The sequence below is a fragment of the Stegodyphus dumicola genome, chromosome X2 (assembly GCF_044657685.1).
Source record: "Stegodyphus dumicola isolate Sdum_Otavi_A_Nest chromosome X2, ASM4465768v1".
Lineage (NCBI taxonomy): Eukaryota > Metazoa > Arthropoda > Arachnida > Araneae > Eresidae > Stegodyphus > Stegodyphus dumicola.
Window position 1 is genome coordinate 183,547,883 of NC_140781.1, and position 19,124 is coordinate 183,567,006.

At 31.9% G+C, this 19,124-nt stretch overlaps 1 protein-coding gene across 1 annotated transcript in view; it reads right to left on the reverse strand.

Annotated features, from left to right (window-relative positions):
- The window catches only part of LOC118188001 (rho GTPase-activating protein 26-like), a 187,672-nt gene that overhangs the window by 40,307 nt on the left and 128,241 nt on the right, over positions 1-19,124 (reverse strand). Inside the window, exons 17-18 of the mRNA XM_085809677.1 lie at positions 14,987-15,045; positions 10,895-11,000 (exon numbers count right to left, since the gene is read on the reverse strand). Coding sequence (XP_085665803.1) covers positions 10,895-11,000; positions 14,987-15,045 — 165 coding nt within the window. The remainder of the gene's footprint in view (positions 1-10,894; positions 11,001-14,986; positions 15,046-19,124) is intronic.

The window sequence follows — 19,124 nt, forward strand, 5'->3', positions numbered from 1 at the left end:
CATACTAGAACAACAGTCGGGCAACAATTACCAACGGACTGGCAGGATAAAAAGTCATCTTTTCTAAAATATGTGACAGCTATTATTGACAAAAAAAACTTCGTTGGTCACAGATAATAAATATGGATGAAACGCCGTTAGCTTTCGACTCTCCTGCAAACAGAACTGTTGATGAAACATGCAAAAACTGTATCTGTGTTTATGACAGGGCATGAAAGAACGTCATTTACATGTGTGTTAGCTTGGGCCACAAACGGTGACAAGATAAAGCCGATGATCATTTTTAAACGAAAGACTATTCCGAAGGGAGATTTTCCTAATGACGTAATTATTTGTGCAAACGAGAACGGCTAGATGTGCCGAACAATTATGCATGAGTGCCTACAAAAAGTTTGGCAGTGCCTTATGGGATCTTTTTTCCAACCAAAGGGGTTATTGATAATGGATTCCATGCGTGCTCATTTCTTTGAGTCAGTGAAAACCAGATGTCAAAAATTGTCTACGACCGAAGCAATAATTCCTGGTGGTATGACAAAAATCTTACAACCATTAGATTTGTCAGGTAATAAATCCTTCAAAGCTGAAGTCTGAAAGCGGTGGGAGTGTTGGATGAGTGAAGGATTGCATACATAAACCAAAAGCGGTAAAGTGCGTAGAGCATCTTATGAAGAAATTGCAAAGTGGGCAGGAAGTGCGTGGAAATTGGTAGAAACATCGTCAATAATAGCAGGGTTCAAAGAAGCTGAAATTATATCCTTAGATAAAGAGACTGTAAACCAAGAGGATGAATGTGACGATCTGGAAGACTTAGATCAGGATTTACTAAATCTTTTTAATTCAGATAGTGAAGAATCAGATTTTGATGGCTTCATATGATGTATAGTTTGCTGTAATCCCTTTTGTAAGTAAAATTTAAAATTTCCTTTTGTCATCCAAATTTAATATTTCGTTGTTGCAACATTTTTTATAATATAGTCTGAGTATTACAAATATGGACTTCTTTAGTGGGTAAATATAAGTATATACGTGAAGGTAAATACATTTTCCACATTTCTTACCTTTAATTTATTTTTGAGTTATGGTTTCATTTCATGCATTTTTCTTAACTGGTATGTCATATATGAGGACTTAGGTTGAGTTTTTGCATTTATACGGCCTACGACGATGTCATGCGCAATTTAATCTATTGCGGCGTTTACGCTGATGCGGCCTTTATTCCGGAAATTACGGTACTTACTTTATTATAGGATGCATTAGCAAGCATTTTAAATTACTTCTTGCATTCTCTAAGCTTTTCAATGGTATTACATTACAATTTCAGTTGACACAATGAATATTTTTGGTCAATTAATACCATTCATTACTTTATGTGGGACATGATTTATTTTTGAATAAATATTTCATTAAAATATATCAGTATTTGGAATTCTCTGAAGTTCCATACACATGCGGGCAGGGAGGGGATAAGAATAAGGACAACATTTTCTACAACTATAATAATAATCTAGGAATCAAACGGTCATTATTCAATACAAGCATTAGCAACATAGCCTTCTTGTAATAATGACTTCTTGATCTTAAGCAAAACGCTTCTTCAGATAATATACTTTTTTTGCTGTCACTGATTGTAACTTAAGAATAATTTTTGATTTTATAACTTCAGCTTTCTCATAAAGACCAAAATGTTCAACACTGAGGGAAAGTTAATGAGCTGAAAACTTTGAATTAGCAGTTTTTAGAAATTGTGTTCTTCAAAACTGCCTTTCAAATATGCTTTAAGAAAGTGGAAAATTATGATCCTACAAGAAGTATCACAGGGTAATGCCCCATATAATTCAATTCCATTCATAAAAAAGATATTCTATAAAAGGATCTGTTTTATTATTTCATAGAAAATACAACGCATGTGCCTGGCATTGGTCAACAGAAAGATGCCACTTCTTCACGACATTGCTCGGCCGCACAACATGCAAGTGACCCTACAGAAATTGAACGAATTGGGATACAATACTCTCCCTCTCCCCCCATATTTGTATGACCTCTCGCCGACCGATTACCACTTTTTCAAACATCTGGATAACATTCTGCAGAAGAAATGTTTCAGAAACCAAGATGAGGCAAAAATGCCTTGAACAACTTTATCGCGTCCAGAACTCCAGAATTTTATTTTAGTGGCATAAAAAAACTTATATCTTGTTCGCAAAAATGCATTGATTCGGCTAGTGCTTATTTTGATTAATAAAATTGTTTTTGAATTGAGTTATGATACTTTAAAGATATAGGTAAAAAACCTGCATTATTTTCTGGACAACCTAATAATATTTTCAAGGACTTTCTTTAGTTTTGCTAAAACTGACCTGCATGCATCAAAAAGGGGTATACAGCAGCTCATTTTGAATCTTGAGAGTGATAATATTGATGTTGGCCTTGTTCATGAGGCATACTGTTTCGACAGCAAGCTTCTCAGTTTTGAAATTCTTATAGACATTCTTTTGATTGAAAATCTGAAGTTCTCAAAGCAGCAATTGTTATACAAATAAGTGCAGTTATTACCTTTTCAGATTTATAGAACTGTGATTATAATGCTGCCACTGTTTGACACTTCCTTTAAAAGATGTGAATTCACTCTTTTATGTCACTATTTACAGCCTTTTGATAATACTGTAGCTGATCTGTGCAAAAAAGATCATAGTTTTTCAATAAAGTCTTAAAGTGCTTTATTTGGCACATCAATGTTAACAGTAAATCTGATGTTTCGTTTAGTCCTGCGACTGACTCCAGGGGTATTAAATTGAGAGAATTCTTCAGTACATGACAGTGTTTCAGGATTAATGATGACTATGGATCTACCTTCTTCACAACTCAACAGTTATATTGATGCGATTGTTTTTGGTCAGGAACTTCTGCAGAGTGTTGTAAGAAGCTATATACCTGATTAGGATTCTCTATCTGATCACATAATAATTTTTTAAATGAAAATTCATAATATGAAAAGAGCAAATTGGAAGTATTTTCATAATGTTTACGCAATCAATCAGGCAGGAATATTTTAAGTTCAACTGAAAATTGTACTCAACCTGATATGTCAGAGTTGCATGTTTCAACAGTTGCAAAACCTGATTATTTTCAAAGGTTACCTTTACCTTTGCAAAGATGATTTTTCATAAAGTTACCTGGCAGTTGGCAGAAATATCCTTCATATGAAAGCAATTAAATACTACTAGAAGACTGTATCAAAAGATAAGAAATCCTTTTTTTAAGAGAAATTTATAAAAAATTTACATTCAGATTAGGCTGAAGTACAATTTCAAACTTAAAGAGAGCAAATTGAAATCAGAGAAAAATTTTCTTGTCAATATAACTGTTTAGAAAGTTTGCAAAGATATACACTTCTGCAGTTAAGACCAACTTTGTTAGAAAGCTTGAAATTTCAGTGATTTGAATTTCTCCCAGTCAGTTTAATTCTTTTAAAGATACAATTCACTCTATCATAGAGAAGTTGTTGTTTCGCGATTATTTAGTAATATTCATCGATCTTTGCAGAATGAAGCCGATCTAGCATTTGACACTGATAATGAAGTCTCTTTGTCTACCAAAGAAGCTGATTGTATGATTGACAGCTTAGGGTTGAAAAAGTCACTGGGATATGATAAGATAACTAAAGAAATAATTAAAAATTTTCATATTGGCTGTCTCTCTATTTTGCATGCATTGTTGAATGTGTGCCTCATTCTCGGCATTTTCTGATGAAGTTGAAAGTGATTCTTCTTAAAAATACTGAGACATCAAAGATACATATTGACAACATTCATTGTATTAGTTTATTTACAAGTTTGGACAAGTGTCTAAAGTAGCTATGCATAGATAGACTTAATTATCATCTCATGGTCTTTCTCTGGCCTTTTGATTGAGAATCAGTTTGGATTTACTTCCCAAAGGTCTGCCGTAGACACTTTGTTTCCATTATGCAATACAACTGTCCAGAGAAAGCATAGAAATTACATAAGCTTTCTCATGTTCTTTGATTTAACAGGTACATTCAATAATGCATGCTGGCTTGGCATTCTTCATTTACTTAGGGATCTTTCAGTCCCTAAGAATATTTTTTATTTAATGAAGAGTTTCTTGCAGTTTTGCTTTATTGAACTTACTTTGGGTAGTGTCACAAAAAATTTGATTTCAAGAAAGAATATCTTCAATGTCACATTTCTGATGTTTTGTTTGGAATCTTATTATGAATGATTTGCCTTGTTATTTGAGAAAATTTCAGAACAGTTATCAGATCACTTTTGCAGATGATTTACTTGCCATTGTACAGTGTAACCAAAGTTCACTCCCAAAATATGCTAAACTATATATATGAATGGTCAAAATTAAAAGCTTGAATTTAATCCTTAAAAATTGAAAATTATTATGATACATTTGAAATCAATGTCTTCTCATACTACTGATTGAACTCGCAGAAGTCAAACTATGAAGAAATGAAATGGATCAATTAATTAGGAATCACTGTGGACAATAAACTACAATGGAAACAACATATTTTTCATATACGCAGCAAAAGCAAAAAATTTCAAAGAAATAAAGAAAAAAAAAAGATGAAAAAAAAATTATCCTTGAATTATTCTAATTTATTTACTAACTTACCCCTCAAATAAGTTGGAAATGAGACCAAAAAATGGGGGAATTTTGAAATGAAATACCTCAGTCAATCTTTGTCATATGGGAATCAAATGTTTAGTCTTTTATTTTTGGTAACAAATATAAAACTTTCCTAAATATACATACACGAACTGGGGGAATGAATTAAAAGTTAGATTTTGTATATTTTACAAAACTGCTTCTTAAATGACAAAGATACTGAAATATGAATATCTACAATATTTAAAACATTTGCATGATTGGAAAGATACACGCACGAACAAATAGTTGCAAAAATAAAGGCTGGGTAAGGTTTTTTGTGGACAAGGTGTGTAATGCATCAAAAAGCATCGAGAAACAAACAACTTTCAACAACTTAGAGTGATGTGATTCCAAAAATTATTTTTGGATTAGTTAGTGGAATAGAATTTTAAGAAATGTAGCAGCCAAGTATTTAAAACTGTTGCAGTTTAGAGCAGCACATTTCACTACTGTAGAAGGCATGAGCGGTAGAGGAAAAAACTACAGCTATTTTTGTACTCATCTTCAATATTTTATAAACTATGAACTGACAGAGTAAAAATTTAAATCTGAATTTTCTTCAGATCTAATTTTAAAAACTACTATATATCCATTAACAAATATAATAAATATATACACAACTATAAAACTGTAAAAATTTATTACTGCTATGCTACATTCATTTCTAGGTACACATAAATTACAAAATGGTATTTTCAATGCAGATGTCAATCTTTCTAAAAACTAATTTGCCACACAACAAACAGAATGACTAAAAAAAGGTTCTTTGAATAATTTATATTTGATCAACAACAGATTGGCAGTTGAATCATAATGGTATGAAACAAAATCTAAATCACAGAAGCGAGACAAGTAAGTGCTGCATATTATTAAGTTGCGATAGGTAACATAGATTATAAGTGAAGATACACGGACCAGAAAATTTTTAACAATTTAATTGCATTCTTTGGGCAGTAGGGGCTTTACAAAAAGAATAATTCAATGAAATATATTAAGAGAATGTCCATATCATGACACAAACAAAATTTTAATCAAACCATTACTTCAGTAGAACTGAAAACAAATAAATGAGATAAATGATATTTTTCCATATGAGCAACAGCCAAATCCTAAGAGAAAAATATAAATACAGAGCTATTTATCACAATGGCATAGATATCATTAGCAGACGTAACAACGGCATGATAGTGCTTACTGATAAACTACTAAGGAAGAACTTGTTCAGTCTGAAAGGGCATTTATTAATAATTTAAAGTTTCATTAACTTTTATTTCATGATAAGATTTTTAAAGTACAATACATTTAGCAAGATAAAAAATAACAAGGATAGCAACCAACTACAAATCACAGATGAGTGAGTAATGAAGAGTTTCTTGCAGTTTTGCTTTATTGAACCTACTTTGGGTAGTGTCACAAAAAATTTGATTTCAAGAAAGAATATCTTCAATGTCACATTTCTGATCTTTTGTTTGGAATCTTATTATGAATGATTTGCCTTGTTATTTGAGAAAATTTCAGAACAGTTATCAGATCACTTTTGCAGATGATTTACTTGCCATTGTACAGTGTAACCAAAGTTCACTCCCAAAATATGCTAAACTATATATATGAATGGTCAAAATTAAAAGCTTGAATTTAATCCTTAAAAATTGAAAATTATTATGATACATTTGAAATCAATGTCTTCTCATACTACTGATTGAACTCGCAGAAGTCAAACTATGAAGAAATGAAATGGATCAATTAATTAGGAATCACTGTGGACAATAAACTACAATGGAAACAACATATTTTTCATATACCCAGCAAAAGCAAAAAATTTCAAAGAAATAAAGAAAAAAAAAGATGAAAAAAAAATTATCCTTGAATTATTCTAATTTATTTACTAACTTACCCCTCAAATAAGTTGGAAATGAGACCAAAAAATGGGGGAATTTTGAAATGAAATACCTCAGTCAATCTTTGTCATATGGGAATCAAATGTTTAGTCTTTTATTTTTGGTAACAAATATAAAACTTTCCTAAATATACATACACGAACTGGGGGAATGAATTAAAAGTTAGATTTTGTATATTTTACAAAACTGCTTCTTAAATGACAAAGATACTGAAATATGAATATCTACAATATTTAAAACATTTGCATGATTGGAAAGATACACGCACGAACAAATAGTTGCAAAAATAAAGGCTGGGTAAGGTTTTTTGTGGACAAGGTGTGTAATGCATCAAAAAGCATCGAGAAACAAACAACTTTCAACAACTTAGAGTGATGTGATTCCAAAAATTATTTTTGGATTAGTTAGTGGAATAGAATTTTAAGAAATGTAGCAGCCAAGTATTTAAAACTGTTGCAGTTTAGAGCAGCACATTTCACTACTGTAGAAGGCATGAGCGGTAGAGGAAAAAACTACAGCTATTTTTGTACTCATCTTCAATATTTTATAAACTATGAACTGACAGAGTAAAAATTTAAATCTGAATTTTCTTCAGATCTAATTTTAAAAACTACTATATATCCATTAACAAATATAATAAATATATACACAACTATAAAACTGTAAAAATTTATTACTGCTATGCTACATTCATTTCTAGGTACACATAAATTACAAAATGGTATTTTCAATGCAGATGTCAATCTTTCTAAAAACTAATTTGCCACACAACAAACAGAATGACTAAAAAAAGGTTCTTTGAATAATTTATATTTGATCAACAGCTGATTGGCAGTTGAATCATAATGGTATGAAACAAAATCTAAATCACAGAAGCGAGACAAGTAAGTGCTGCATATTATTAAGTTGCGATAGGTAACATAGATTATAAGTGAAGATACACGGACCAGAAAATTTTTAACAATTTAATTGCATTCTTTGGGCAGTAGGGGCTTTACAAAAAGAATAATTCAATGAAATATATTAAGAGAATGTCCATATCATGACACAAACAAAATTTTAATCAAACCATTACTTCAGTAGAACTGAAAACAAATAAATGAGATAAATGATATTTTTCCATATGAGCAACAGCCAAATCCTAAGAGAAAAATATAAATACAGAGCTATTTATCACAATGGCATAGATATCATTAGCAGACATAACAACGGCATGATAGTGCTTACTGATAAACTACTAAGGAAGAACTTGTTCAGTCTGAAAGGGCATTTATTAATAATTTAAAGTTTCATTAACTTTTATTTCATGATAAGATTTTTAAAGTACAATACATTTAGCAAGATAAAAAATAACAAGGATAGCAACCAACTACAAATCACAGATAGTAACTAACAAAAAAAGACAGCAATTTAAGCTTTGCCCTGACAATTGCTACTCCTCAGGGATTTTATTTTATAATTGGTAATTGCAACAAGTTTAAAAGGTTGGTTTTTCAATGTACTTTTTCATTTAGATATTTTTTCAAATTTCATCACTATTTTGTAGAAGACAGCAACTCAGTTGAGAACTATTTGCCCATGATATTTCAAATAGGTTACCCAAGATGTTTCATTCAACATGAACAGACATAGATGGAAAGAAATATTTTCATAACTTGAAAACTAGTGCAGTGAAACTGATTTGTTGTGACTTATCTCATTTGTCTGACAGCAACATCAGAACAAGTCCACAAAATTCGTCATGGCAAGGGGTGCAAGACCGCGCCTGTTGTTGGCAACAGCCTTGAGCACCGTACAAGTGACAGTATGACTTTGCACAGCTCCGCCCTCCATTTCGATAGACAGCAAGCCTGGGCGATGGTTCCATGGATCTCCCACCCCTCTTCGCTTACCACCAACCTTTCGAGAGAACTTTCGGCTCGCCGCATATTTAGAATGTCCCCCACACAGACACTATACATTTACAAACGTTCATGCCTTCTCTGGGATTCAGAACTGGGCCCTTTGGTACGACAGTCAGAATTACTAACCACTATCCTGGTTGGGTGGCAAAGCTGATTTCAGAAGCAAAATGCAAATTTAAAAAAGTCTTCTCATGGTGAAAACATGACAGGCATGCAAAAAAAAAAACAACAACTGGGAATAAAATCGCAACCACATGAAGTGAAGGACTAGGTTGTAATTTGTTAAGAGCTACATTAATCTATCTCAAGAATTCCGCAATTGAGTTAAAGAATTTAAATTCAGTATTTCTGGTTGTGATAGAAAGTAGATGTGTGGTAGAGGTTCAATGCTGAGTCTGAACTGATAAATCTTACTCCCACAGTAAAATGTGGTAATTCTACAAGTACCCATCACATAAATCGACTAATTGAAAATAATAACAGTTAAACAATTAGATTATTTGAATATGGTAAGGCATATGAGGCCTATCTGCCTAAGGGGAAGAAACTGTTAGAGAAACTGGCTGGTATTCATGTTACATGGAAAAAAAAAAGCATCCTGTTTGCTAGCGTTGAAACTTGGGTCAATTATTCAATTGTTTTAACACCAGTTTGCCACATGAAGACTGCATCAGGATAACGTACTGAAGAACAATAACCATAATTATAAGCCTATGGAGTGCATACCATTATCTAGAAATCATCAGAACTCCTGCATAAAGTCCACATTTTAATCCTATGAAGAATATAAGATACATCTGCAAAATTCATACAAGCAACTAAAAGTCCCAGTAAACATATAAGAGCAAAATTCATCCTCAAATGCTCAAAAATAGAATAAATGTTCTGTGAAAAAGCATTAAAATCGAAACTGAAGAGATAGTAAAGTCTTCAAAGGTAAACCAACTATAAGTATTGTGGTTAAATTTAATTTTTTTTAAACAACTTATTTATATCCTAAAACTTTTTTGGCTCTACTCTTTTTGAGTAGAAGACATGGAATAGTTCATGATCTTAAAACAAACTGTGTTATTTTTTAGCTTTGTATGTTTTGCTCAGCCTCAAGATAATTTTATATTATTTTCTCTTCAAAAGTTGCTTATAAAATTATCTATTTTCGAATAAATGGCTCAGAGTTTGGATATCAATTTTCTTTAATTAGTCATATTACACTTCTCAGATATTATACTGAAAGCTGCAACAGATAAAACCCTTTATCTTCTTTTTGTCATGCATTTATAATAATTACATGATTCTTCATATTGCTGGTAATAATTTTTAAGTTCCAGTTTTTTGTTACTTATGAGTTCTCTTTAAAAAAAAATCTTTTTACCATTCACTAAACATCCAATTAATATATGATGCTCACCCAAACAGAATTACTCGATGCAAAGATTGAATGGCTTATAATTTTTACATGGCAAAATGAAAAAGTACACATGTGGATTGATTTATAATAAGTTCCAAATTACTCCTACTATTGTTATTAAACTATAAATTATAACCGACTTTACCATGGCTAATACAGCGTATGAAAATTCAATTTTATCTAGAACTGAATCGGGATATTACTTATTACACAAGAATTCTGGAAAAAGTATCCAACTTTTAGAAAATGTCAAAAACCTTAACATATTTAAAAAATTTTGAATTTTAAAATTATTAAATTTTGTGACCTTCAACAATACATAATTTTTCAGTTTGAAAGCATATTTTTGGATATAATTTGTTTCAATAACTATGGATTAAATTAATTTTAAGATATCTGGAATACATTAATTTGACATCAAATGTAACTCACATTAATTATATATATATTGAATTTAGCAGCACTATTTCAAAATTAGCACAAATATTTTATGTTGAATGCTGGATTTGAAATAAGAACAATTATTTCCAGTTCTCATTAAAAAATACATCTAATTATTTTCCTTAATTAAAAAACCTGAACTAAATCCAGCAGTGGAAATGCCCTAAAGTGATACTATAAACAACTTGCAACAATACTGATAATGAGGAAGGCAATTGGAAGAAATCTGCCAGTTTGGATAGACATGGTGAGAATATGAAATTAGAGAAAATAATGTGTTAATTTAGATATTTCTTTCAAATAAGGAGAATTTTCAGAATATCACAAGAGCAAAGGAATAATATCACAATGGAACAGAACTAATCCTAATCACCATTAAGCATTAATTTTCAGTACTTTAATTCTGAAATTCTTTAATAATTTACATTTGTACTCAAACTTTCATGGGAAAGGAAAAAGAAATAACTTTTAACATGTTTCTACCTTACTTCAAACACTAAAATGAGCTGAAAGTTGATCAGAAATTAAAAATGAATCACACAAAGTAGAAAAGTACTTACTTGCAGAGATGTCGAATAAGCAACTCGAGCATTTGAAAATTAGGCTTAGGTAATGAATGGACTAAGGAATGAATGTTATTTACACGTAGAGTTTTGTTCTCTTGCTCTATTAAAAAGGAAAAAATAATTACTGAAAGTAATGTTATTAAAAATAAAATAATTCCAGTGCTATGTTATTCAAATAAAGCGTACTTCTAATAAGAAATAATTTTATTAACTTGCATATATATATATATATATATATATATTCGGTTCTCTCTCTCTGTATATAAATACCACACAGATATAAATATGTATAAAAACACTGAAAAGACATTCCGTCTGGATACATACACAGAGAAAAATTATTATGCATGCTTATGCAGCTATGTAAATGAGCATAATGAGAACCAAAGACCTGCAAGCTGCTGGGTTTCAGTTTTACAAGAGCATAACTATCAGAATTCCGATAGGCATGAAAGGCATTTTTATCGTGGGTAAAGGTTAGTGAGTTTGGTCGTGAACAAACTGTAAGCGCCTCAGCATCAGCAATCACTGAACTGCTGGGCATGTGATGCAGTACTGTGGCACTGGTACTCAATACTTCATGAATAAGAAAACTGGTGTGAATCATCAAAATGTGGCTATAAATCAGCAACTCATGTGTGAGGTGTTTGGAGACTCAGTCATATTGCACTGTTGGCAAGAAGTGCAATATTACGTCAGATCATGGCAGGTTTTAAAGCAGGCATTTCATTCAGTGCCAGTACAAGTACAGTTCACTTGCAATTCCTGCAACTGGGTTATAACAGTTGATGACCATCTTGGGTTCTACTGCTAATGGCAAGCCATGTACTGCTGTCATGTAACGTGGTTCAATGAATCAAGATCCTGGCTTCTACAACAGCTATGTGCGGTGAGAACTGCATGAAGCAATGCATCCATAGTATCACGATCAGTGTTGTAACCATTTGGGCCATCTTTATGTGGTCCTCATTGGGTTTCTTATCACAATGGTTGGAACTCTGTGAGCTTGGGCTAGAATGAACTGCTGGCTGATCAGCATTATCCCTTCATACACTTGTTCCCATTAGAATGATACATTCTTTCAAGTATACAATGTGCCATCCAAGTTGCACAAGAGTGGCCCAATGAGCATGGCAGTGACACTGGTATATTTACCTGGCCTCCAAGGACCCTGGACGTCTTGAGTACCTGTGGAACAAGATGCAACAGCTTTTCTCTGGACTCACTACCATGCTCCATGATGGATTTATGGCATAAACTACCAGATTGTTGGGCAACAATACCACTATCTCACTTTTAACATCTCACTTAATCCTTCTCAAGTATATTACTGCTATTATCCATACACAAGGTGATGTACAGAATTGAAGAGTGTGTACAAAAATTTGTCCAAGTCACATGCCCAAACTCACAAATGACAAGAAAATCCAAAACCTTTTCAAAAACAGGATTTTTAATTCATAAATAATTCCTAAATATTTTAAGCACTACGTTTCGTGTTGTACTTAAAAAATTCATGAAAATAACACACTCAATTCTTTAACACTTTTTGTAACAAAAGTACTAAGAATTCATTTCCATTATAAAAATAATGGAGAAAAAATGTAAATTCAGCAGCTAGGAATTCTTATGAATTATTAGTTATAATAGATGTTAAAGCAGTTTGTACTGCTCATGAAAATTTCTTTGTTAATTATTACCTTTCCTTTAACAGTGATACACTGCAGTCATTCTAAATGATGAACTTTAATATTTATAAACAGCTGTTGATTTTTGTGCCGCAAAACCGAAACAAGTCATCACGTACATATCAAGAATTAAAATTATTACCCATTCAGCCGAACAGTCTTTTAAAAGGGATAATATGATATATATATGAACAAAATATTTAAAGTTCAGTATGATTTACTTTTTGTTAAAATGATGTTTAATTACATGAAATGAAAGGGAAAAAAAAGGTTTTTAAACACATCACGTTAAGTTATTTGAATATGGCAAAGCACACGAGAGCTAGCTACCTGAACATACGTGTGGATTTATTATCATACATACATATACAAAAATAAAACACAGACATATGAAAAAGAAGCATACACTTTACAGACAAAACTCAGCCTAAACTGAAATTTGCTTTCAAGAGAAGCTCTATATATTTCAAGGGAATCCGACAAAAAGCAAAAATACTTTGCTGTGACGTAGACAGTACTTGCTTAACCCAGATTAGCAAGACCACCAATATTCGGTCATGCGATTTTTTTTGTCATTTGGTATATATTACAATATAATCCAAAATAATTTAAAAAAAAATTTTCTTAAATAATGAAAATTGCTCTGTTAAAAATAATAAATGGAAGTTTATAAAAACGGACTAAAACAAGCAATTATAAAAATTTAGCTAATAGAAGCTGTTTAAATACAGGTTTTCATGAGCAGATCCAAAAAGCTGTGTTACTCAGAGGGTTAAAATAACAGCAATCAATATAGTTCAGCATGGTTTATTTTATAACGACAAAGCACTTGAGGGCTATTTGCCAAAGGGATGGGATGCCTTCGTGGAGAACTTTCAATGGGAAACTGGCTCGTAAACATTATGCATGGGGAAAACCACAAGAGAAGCCATGCAGCCATCCCATTCTGCAGGATTCAAACCCAGGTCTAAACTACCAAGGTTCAGTGATGTTACCACTTGGCCGATGGTAACCACAATCAACACATAATAAAGATTTTAAAAGTACTTTTACAGCCATAACTTAGGAAGAAAATATACCTAACATATTCTATGAAACTGTCAAACACATATTATGATACAGTTAGCAAATACAGATGGTGTAAAGTTTATTAGCTTTGATTTTTCCCTCCTCTTGTACCTGCACTATACATTTGATCTATTATCAATATATGACTATCAGATGCAAATGTTTATTGTTTGTATTGCATAACTACGAATGTAATATAATGCATCTTTTTACAAAATGGTAGTTCCTAAATAACTTTGAATTTTTCCCCCATTTTCCTGCAACTGAATCATTTTAACGCATTATATACTGTGAATAACACCGTGCATCATTTTAGATGAACTTCTGTAAAAGAGTGAGCAAACAGTAACTGAAAAAAAGTATAGCAAAAAAGACTAATCTAGCAAATAAAGGGACTACTGTGAATTTTCATATTCATTTCTATATGCTTGTAATTTAGGCTTTTAAATGTTTTTGTAGTGTTACGTATTTTTCTTATTTATTTAGCACACGTTACGAAATCATTTTACTATACATTTTTTGTTTAACTGAATTTGTGGCCTTTTTGTGTTTGTCAGTGATTAAATTTTGGGTACTTTGCTGTAAATCCTTTACTTTTGTATTGACACACATTTAAACTGTAAAGATAGTTCAATTAGAACCAGAAATAGGGTAATAAACCCTCTTATCAAGGATTCGTGACAATTTTGAAATTTGCTAAATATGTATTTTTAAAAGCTTTAAGAGTTACTTTTTTTCAAAGCTTCCAGAACTGCTTGGGCAACCTTATAAGTATCATCTGCAGTGAAACACAGATTACTCAGTTCGGTTATTCAAATCTGAGTCATGTGACTAGGATTACTGCTTAATTTTGCCCTATGAATGATTTTGGTGATCAGTAATATTGCTTGTATGTTAAGGAAGCCTTATCTGTTTTTTTTAGCTACTTATGTTTGTAATTTGCTGTAAGAACTGTTATTTACTTCAACAAATTCTTTTTGTTCATCCAGCACAATTATTAAGAAAACAAGCAGGACACTGCACAAACATCCAAATTAAGATTTCACATGTATCCACACATTTATTATTTTATATTTTGATCACAGGAATTGAAATTTGGGGCCCATGAGGTAGGACTTTGCTATTTTCAGAAGTTGTAAAATACTGCAGCATTGTTAAGCATCATTACTTAAAGAAATTTAATGGTGCATTTATAGCGTTTCAGCAGATAATATTTTATCATTAGTGTTTCAAAGTGCATAAGCTTATATGCATTTCCCCTTCCACAGAAAGACTGAACAATCAAAGACCCTCCAAGTTCATTTAATTGTAAAGAAAAATTGTAACTTACTAGCAGCTGCAATAAATGCACCATGCAGACGAAATGTTAACAATGGTTCAGGTAGATTCCTATGAAAGAGAAAAATTTAATGAATTTATGAAATTTATTCATTTTAATGAATTTAAAAATTCAGCATTCAATTCACACATACAAACAAAATTATATAAGATTTTAAGTACACAGCCTGTAAAAAATACAATCATTCATACTCATCACTTCTTAAGAATATCACTGCAGGGAAATAATAATAAATGAGACAGCTCTGTAGGATACCTAAACTCAGAATTGAGACTAATTTTAACCATTAGAATTTAATTAATAATTTTGTTTACAGAACAAAAATATAACAATGATGACAGATTTAAACGTCTAAGGTATATTTCAAAATTGCATCCCCTTAATAATTGTCATCACTGCATTTCATATTTAACCCTCCAAGTGTTACAGGTTTAGCCCTAAAATTTTAAAGTTCCTCAAAATGTCACGAATAAGTGATATTTTTAAAATTTTAATTAAAGGACTACTCTCTCACTTTGTACCTTAATTCCTTTTCTTTCAATATACATAAAAACCGAAATTGGATACATTAAAAGCTAGTAGAAATTTTCATGTGTAATGAATAAAGAAGCCAGCCTTCAATACAGAATTTTCTGGCCGTAATGCTGAGTGGTTTAATAAATTTTTATTTAGTGAATCCTTTCTGTTTTACTGACTTGGATCGTGATATTACTGATAATAGCTTTACAATTTTCAGTGATTTATTTTAATATCATACTTAAATTCTTTTAACAAACAGTTGAGTGAATCACATTACTTTTATATTCAATTCATGAGGTGGGATGTGTATCCACATTCTAGCGGTACCTAGAAATAAAGCTAAGTGATCTACAAACTCGGCATGTGTCGCCTGCAGAGTTCTTCTCTATGAATTATCTAGTGGAATGCATGTTGTTTTTGTTTCTCTCAGGCTTAGAGGACTGAGCTTATGCAAAATTTAAATTGTTATAATACTGATGTTTTTGCAGTTATGGACACAAATTTAACTCCTGAGAAATTGAAATTTTTTTTCCTTGAAAGGTTTTTCTTCATACATTTTACCAAAAATCTAGGCAAGTTACGAGTGGAATTCTTACGGCAATCAAAGATAACGTAATTTTTGACTTCAGAGTCATAAAGGTCATGAACAATACAAGAGAGAAAAGAAAAATTGTGAATTTTGATATAAGGAACATAGCATCCAGTTTAAAATTATTGCTATATACAATCTTCCTAATCACAAATCCGATTTCACCTTGCTCAGTATTTCAACAAAAACTATTTAACTTAAAATGATGAAAGATAAATAATATAAGCTAAAAAGAAAAGAAGAATTAATGTGATGCTCAAACTTGACGTAAACAAGTTGCTTTGTTTAAGACTGTTCTCTCAGAGAAAAGAACATAATTTGATAACTATATATCTAAGATAAGCTTTCAAAAGGATTGGGAAAAGAACATCTAAATTTCTTGCAAAAATTAAAAAGGAAAATTCTAAACCATTTAAAAAATCCTTCTTAGTAAATGGAATGTTTGTTACTTCAACTAAAATAATAGCAGATGCATTTGTGAAACATTTCTCTAACAGACAACACAAATCTGATTACTGTAAAAAGCAAACACAATTAGTTAAGCAAGTACTACATCCATTCAAAATATTCTTCACAAGAGCAAAATTCCCTTTCCTTTCTTAGTACATCAGTTATCATGGATGCACTCTCTATAGCATTATGCCATTTAAGTCTAATAAATCTCCAGGTAAAGATGCAGTTCAGACTGAATTTCTTACGAATTTAAGTACAAATGCTACTCATACCATTCTGAGGTTTTTCAATAGTGTGTGGGATACTGCCTGTATCCCCTCAACATGGTGTAAATTCATAATAATCCTGATCCCCCAGAAGGGAAAGGAGCATGACATAAAATGATACAGATTGATCTCATTCATGAGCATTTTAATGTAAAACTATGGAGAAGATAATTCAAAAAAGGCTAAATTGTTAGGTAGAGAATTTTCAATTTCTAGTTAATGAACAGATTGGTTTCAGACTATACAGGTCAATTACTGAGCACGTTACATTATTTAGCCAATCAGGAGAGGATGCACTAGAGGGGAAAAACTATTCTTTCTGCAGTTTTCGTTGACCTCAGATCTGCTCATGACTTAATTTGTAGGGAAATGCACTGCTGAAGCTTTCCAATATTGGAGTTCAGTCAGACATTACGTTGGGTTCAAGAGTTTTCATAGCCAGCGAATTTATAGAGTCTCTTATGAACATGGTTTTTCATTATATAAAGTTTTCAGGACTGCCTCCCACAGGAATTTGTTACTAGTTATCTTCTGTTTAAAACATACATGAAGAATCTCATAACTGAAACTGAAAAATACAGTGTTACATGTTTACTGTAGGCTGTTGATTTGGTCTTCTGGATTGAGACTCCCAAATGTTATGCAAATGAACAATTACAGTTAATTCTAAATCAGGCCCTAGAGATTTTAGAAGACTGGTGCTATACTCATAATATGGAAGTTTATTTAAAGAAGACAGTGTATCAAACTTTTTCAATTAGTCCTTTAATACCAGAGTTCACTGCTACAGATAACCAAGAGCTTTTGATCCTTGGATGTTGTTTGACAAAAAATGGACTTGGATGATTTTAGAACCAGCTACTGAGTCTAAATTTAATGAAGAGAATTGCTGGATCTACATGAGGATGTTCTAGAACCACTTTTGATTTGACATACAGCTTCCATATTCCACCTCCTACCATTTACTATTGCGAGCCCTGTCATGGCAGCATCTAACCACGTGATCGATACATTGAAAAGTTTCACAACTAAGCTGACTTATCACTAGTGCAATTAAAACTATCAAAGTTGAAGAACTTTTACTAACTACACACAATATATGCATTAAATCAATTGAGGAAGAGAGAGCAGTAATCCTAGGGGAAAAAATTTTAAGGGAACCAGACTGCTTTTCCCTACAGAATTATTACCTTCTAATGATGGAAAGAAATCTTAAAACTCGGAATGGTTTTCTTCAGGCAGCATTTTCTGTCAGAGATCAATTAAGCCTTAAATGGGTAGCTGAAAATTTAGTGAAACTACAATGTCCAACTAATAAAAGAAAATATGTAGTCAGAATTAATCTGCTATACAAAATCCTTAAAAATGAAACCAATGACGAAATTTTAAAATCTATGTCTTTGAAGACCATTAATGCTTTATAGTCTGAGAGCAAACATCTACATGTGTTTACAGATGGCCCTCTGTTGGCTGACAGTATTAATGCAGGCGCTGGCATCTTTAGCAAGCTTTTCTCATTTTACAATCCTGTTGAAAGGAATAGGACTGCTTTTGATGCTGAGAATACGCCCATATGCATAGCCTTATCCCAACTCCAATGTCACCTTGAACATTTATCAAAGGTTGTCACAAACTCTGATTATAAAGCTGCTCTTCTAGTCATTTATCTTTTGAATCACCAATGCCTGTTGATGTTTTAAAATGTCAGCAGTTACTAAACAACTTAGATGAGGATGGCAAACAAGTTGGCATGCAATGGATACCGTCACATTGGCATCAGGCACTGGCATCTTTAGCAAACTTTTCTCATTTTACAATCTTGTTGAAAGGAATAGGACTGCTTTTGATGCTGAGAATATGCCCATATGCATAGCCTTATCCCTACTACAATGTCACCTTGAACATTTATCAAAGGTTGTCACAAACTCTGATTATAAAGCTGCTCTTCTAGTCATTTTTCTTTTGAATCACCAATGCCTGTTGATGTTTTAAAATGTCAGCAGTTATTAAACAACTTATATGAGGATGGCAAAAAAGTTGCCATGCAATGGATACCGTCACATTGTGGACTTCATGGAAATTATAAGGCAGATTTGTTAGCAAAGAAAAGGGCCAATATTCTCCAAATAACTGATAACCATATCCTTTCTTACACTGGGAAAAGAGTAATGAAAAATTACAACAAAGAAGCTCTTTAGAAAGACATTACTGAAAGGAATAGTCATAAAGTACATATTAATGGAATTTTTGACATTCCTTTATGGTCCAGGGAAAAAAAATCTGTTGCTATCTTTTGTTTCGT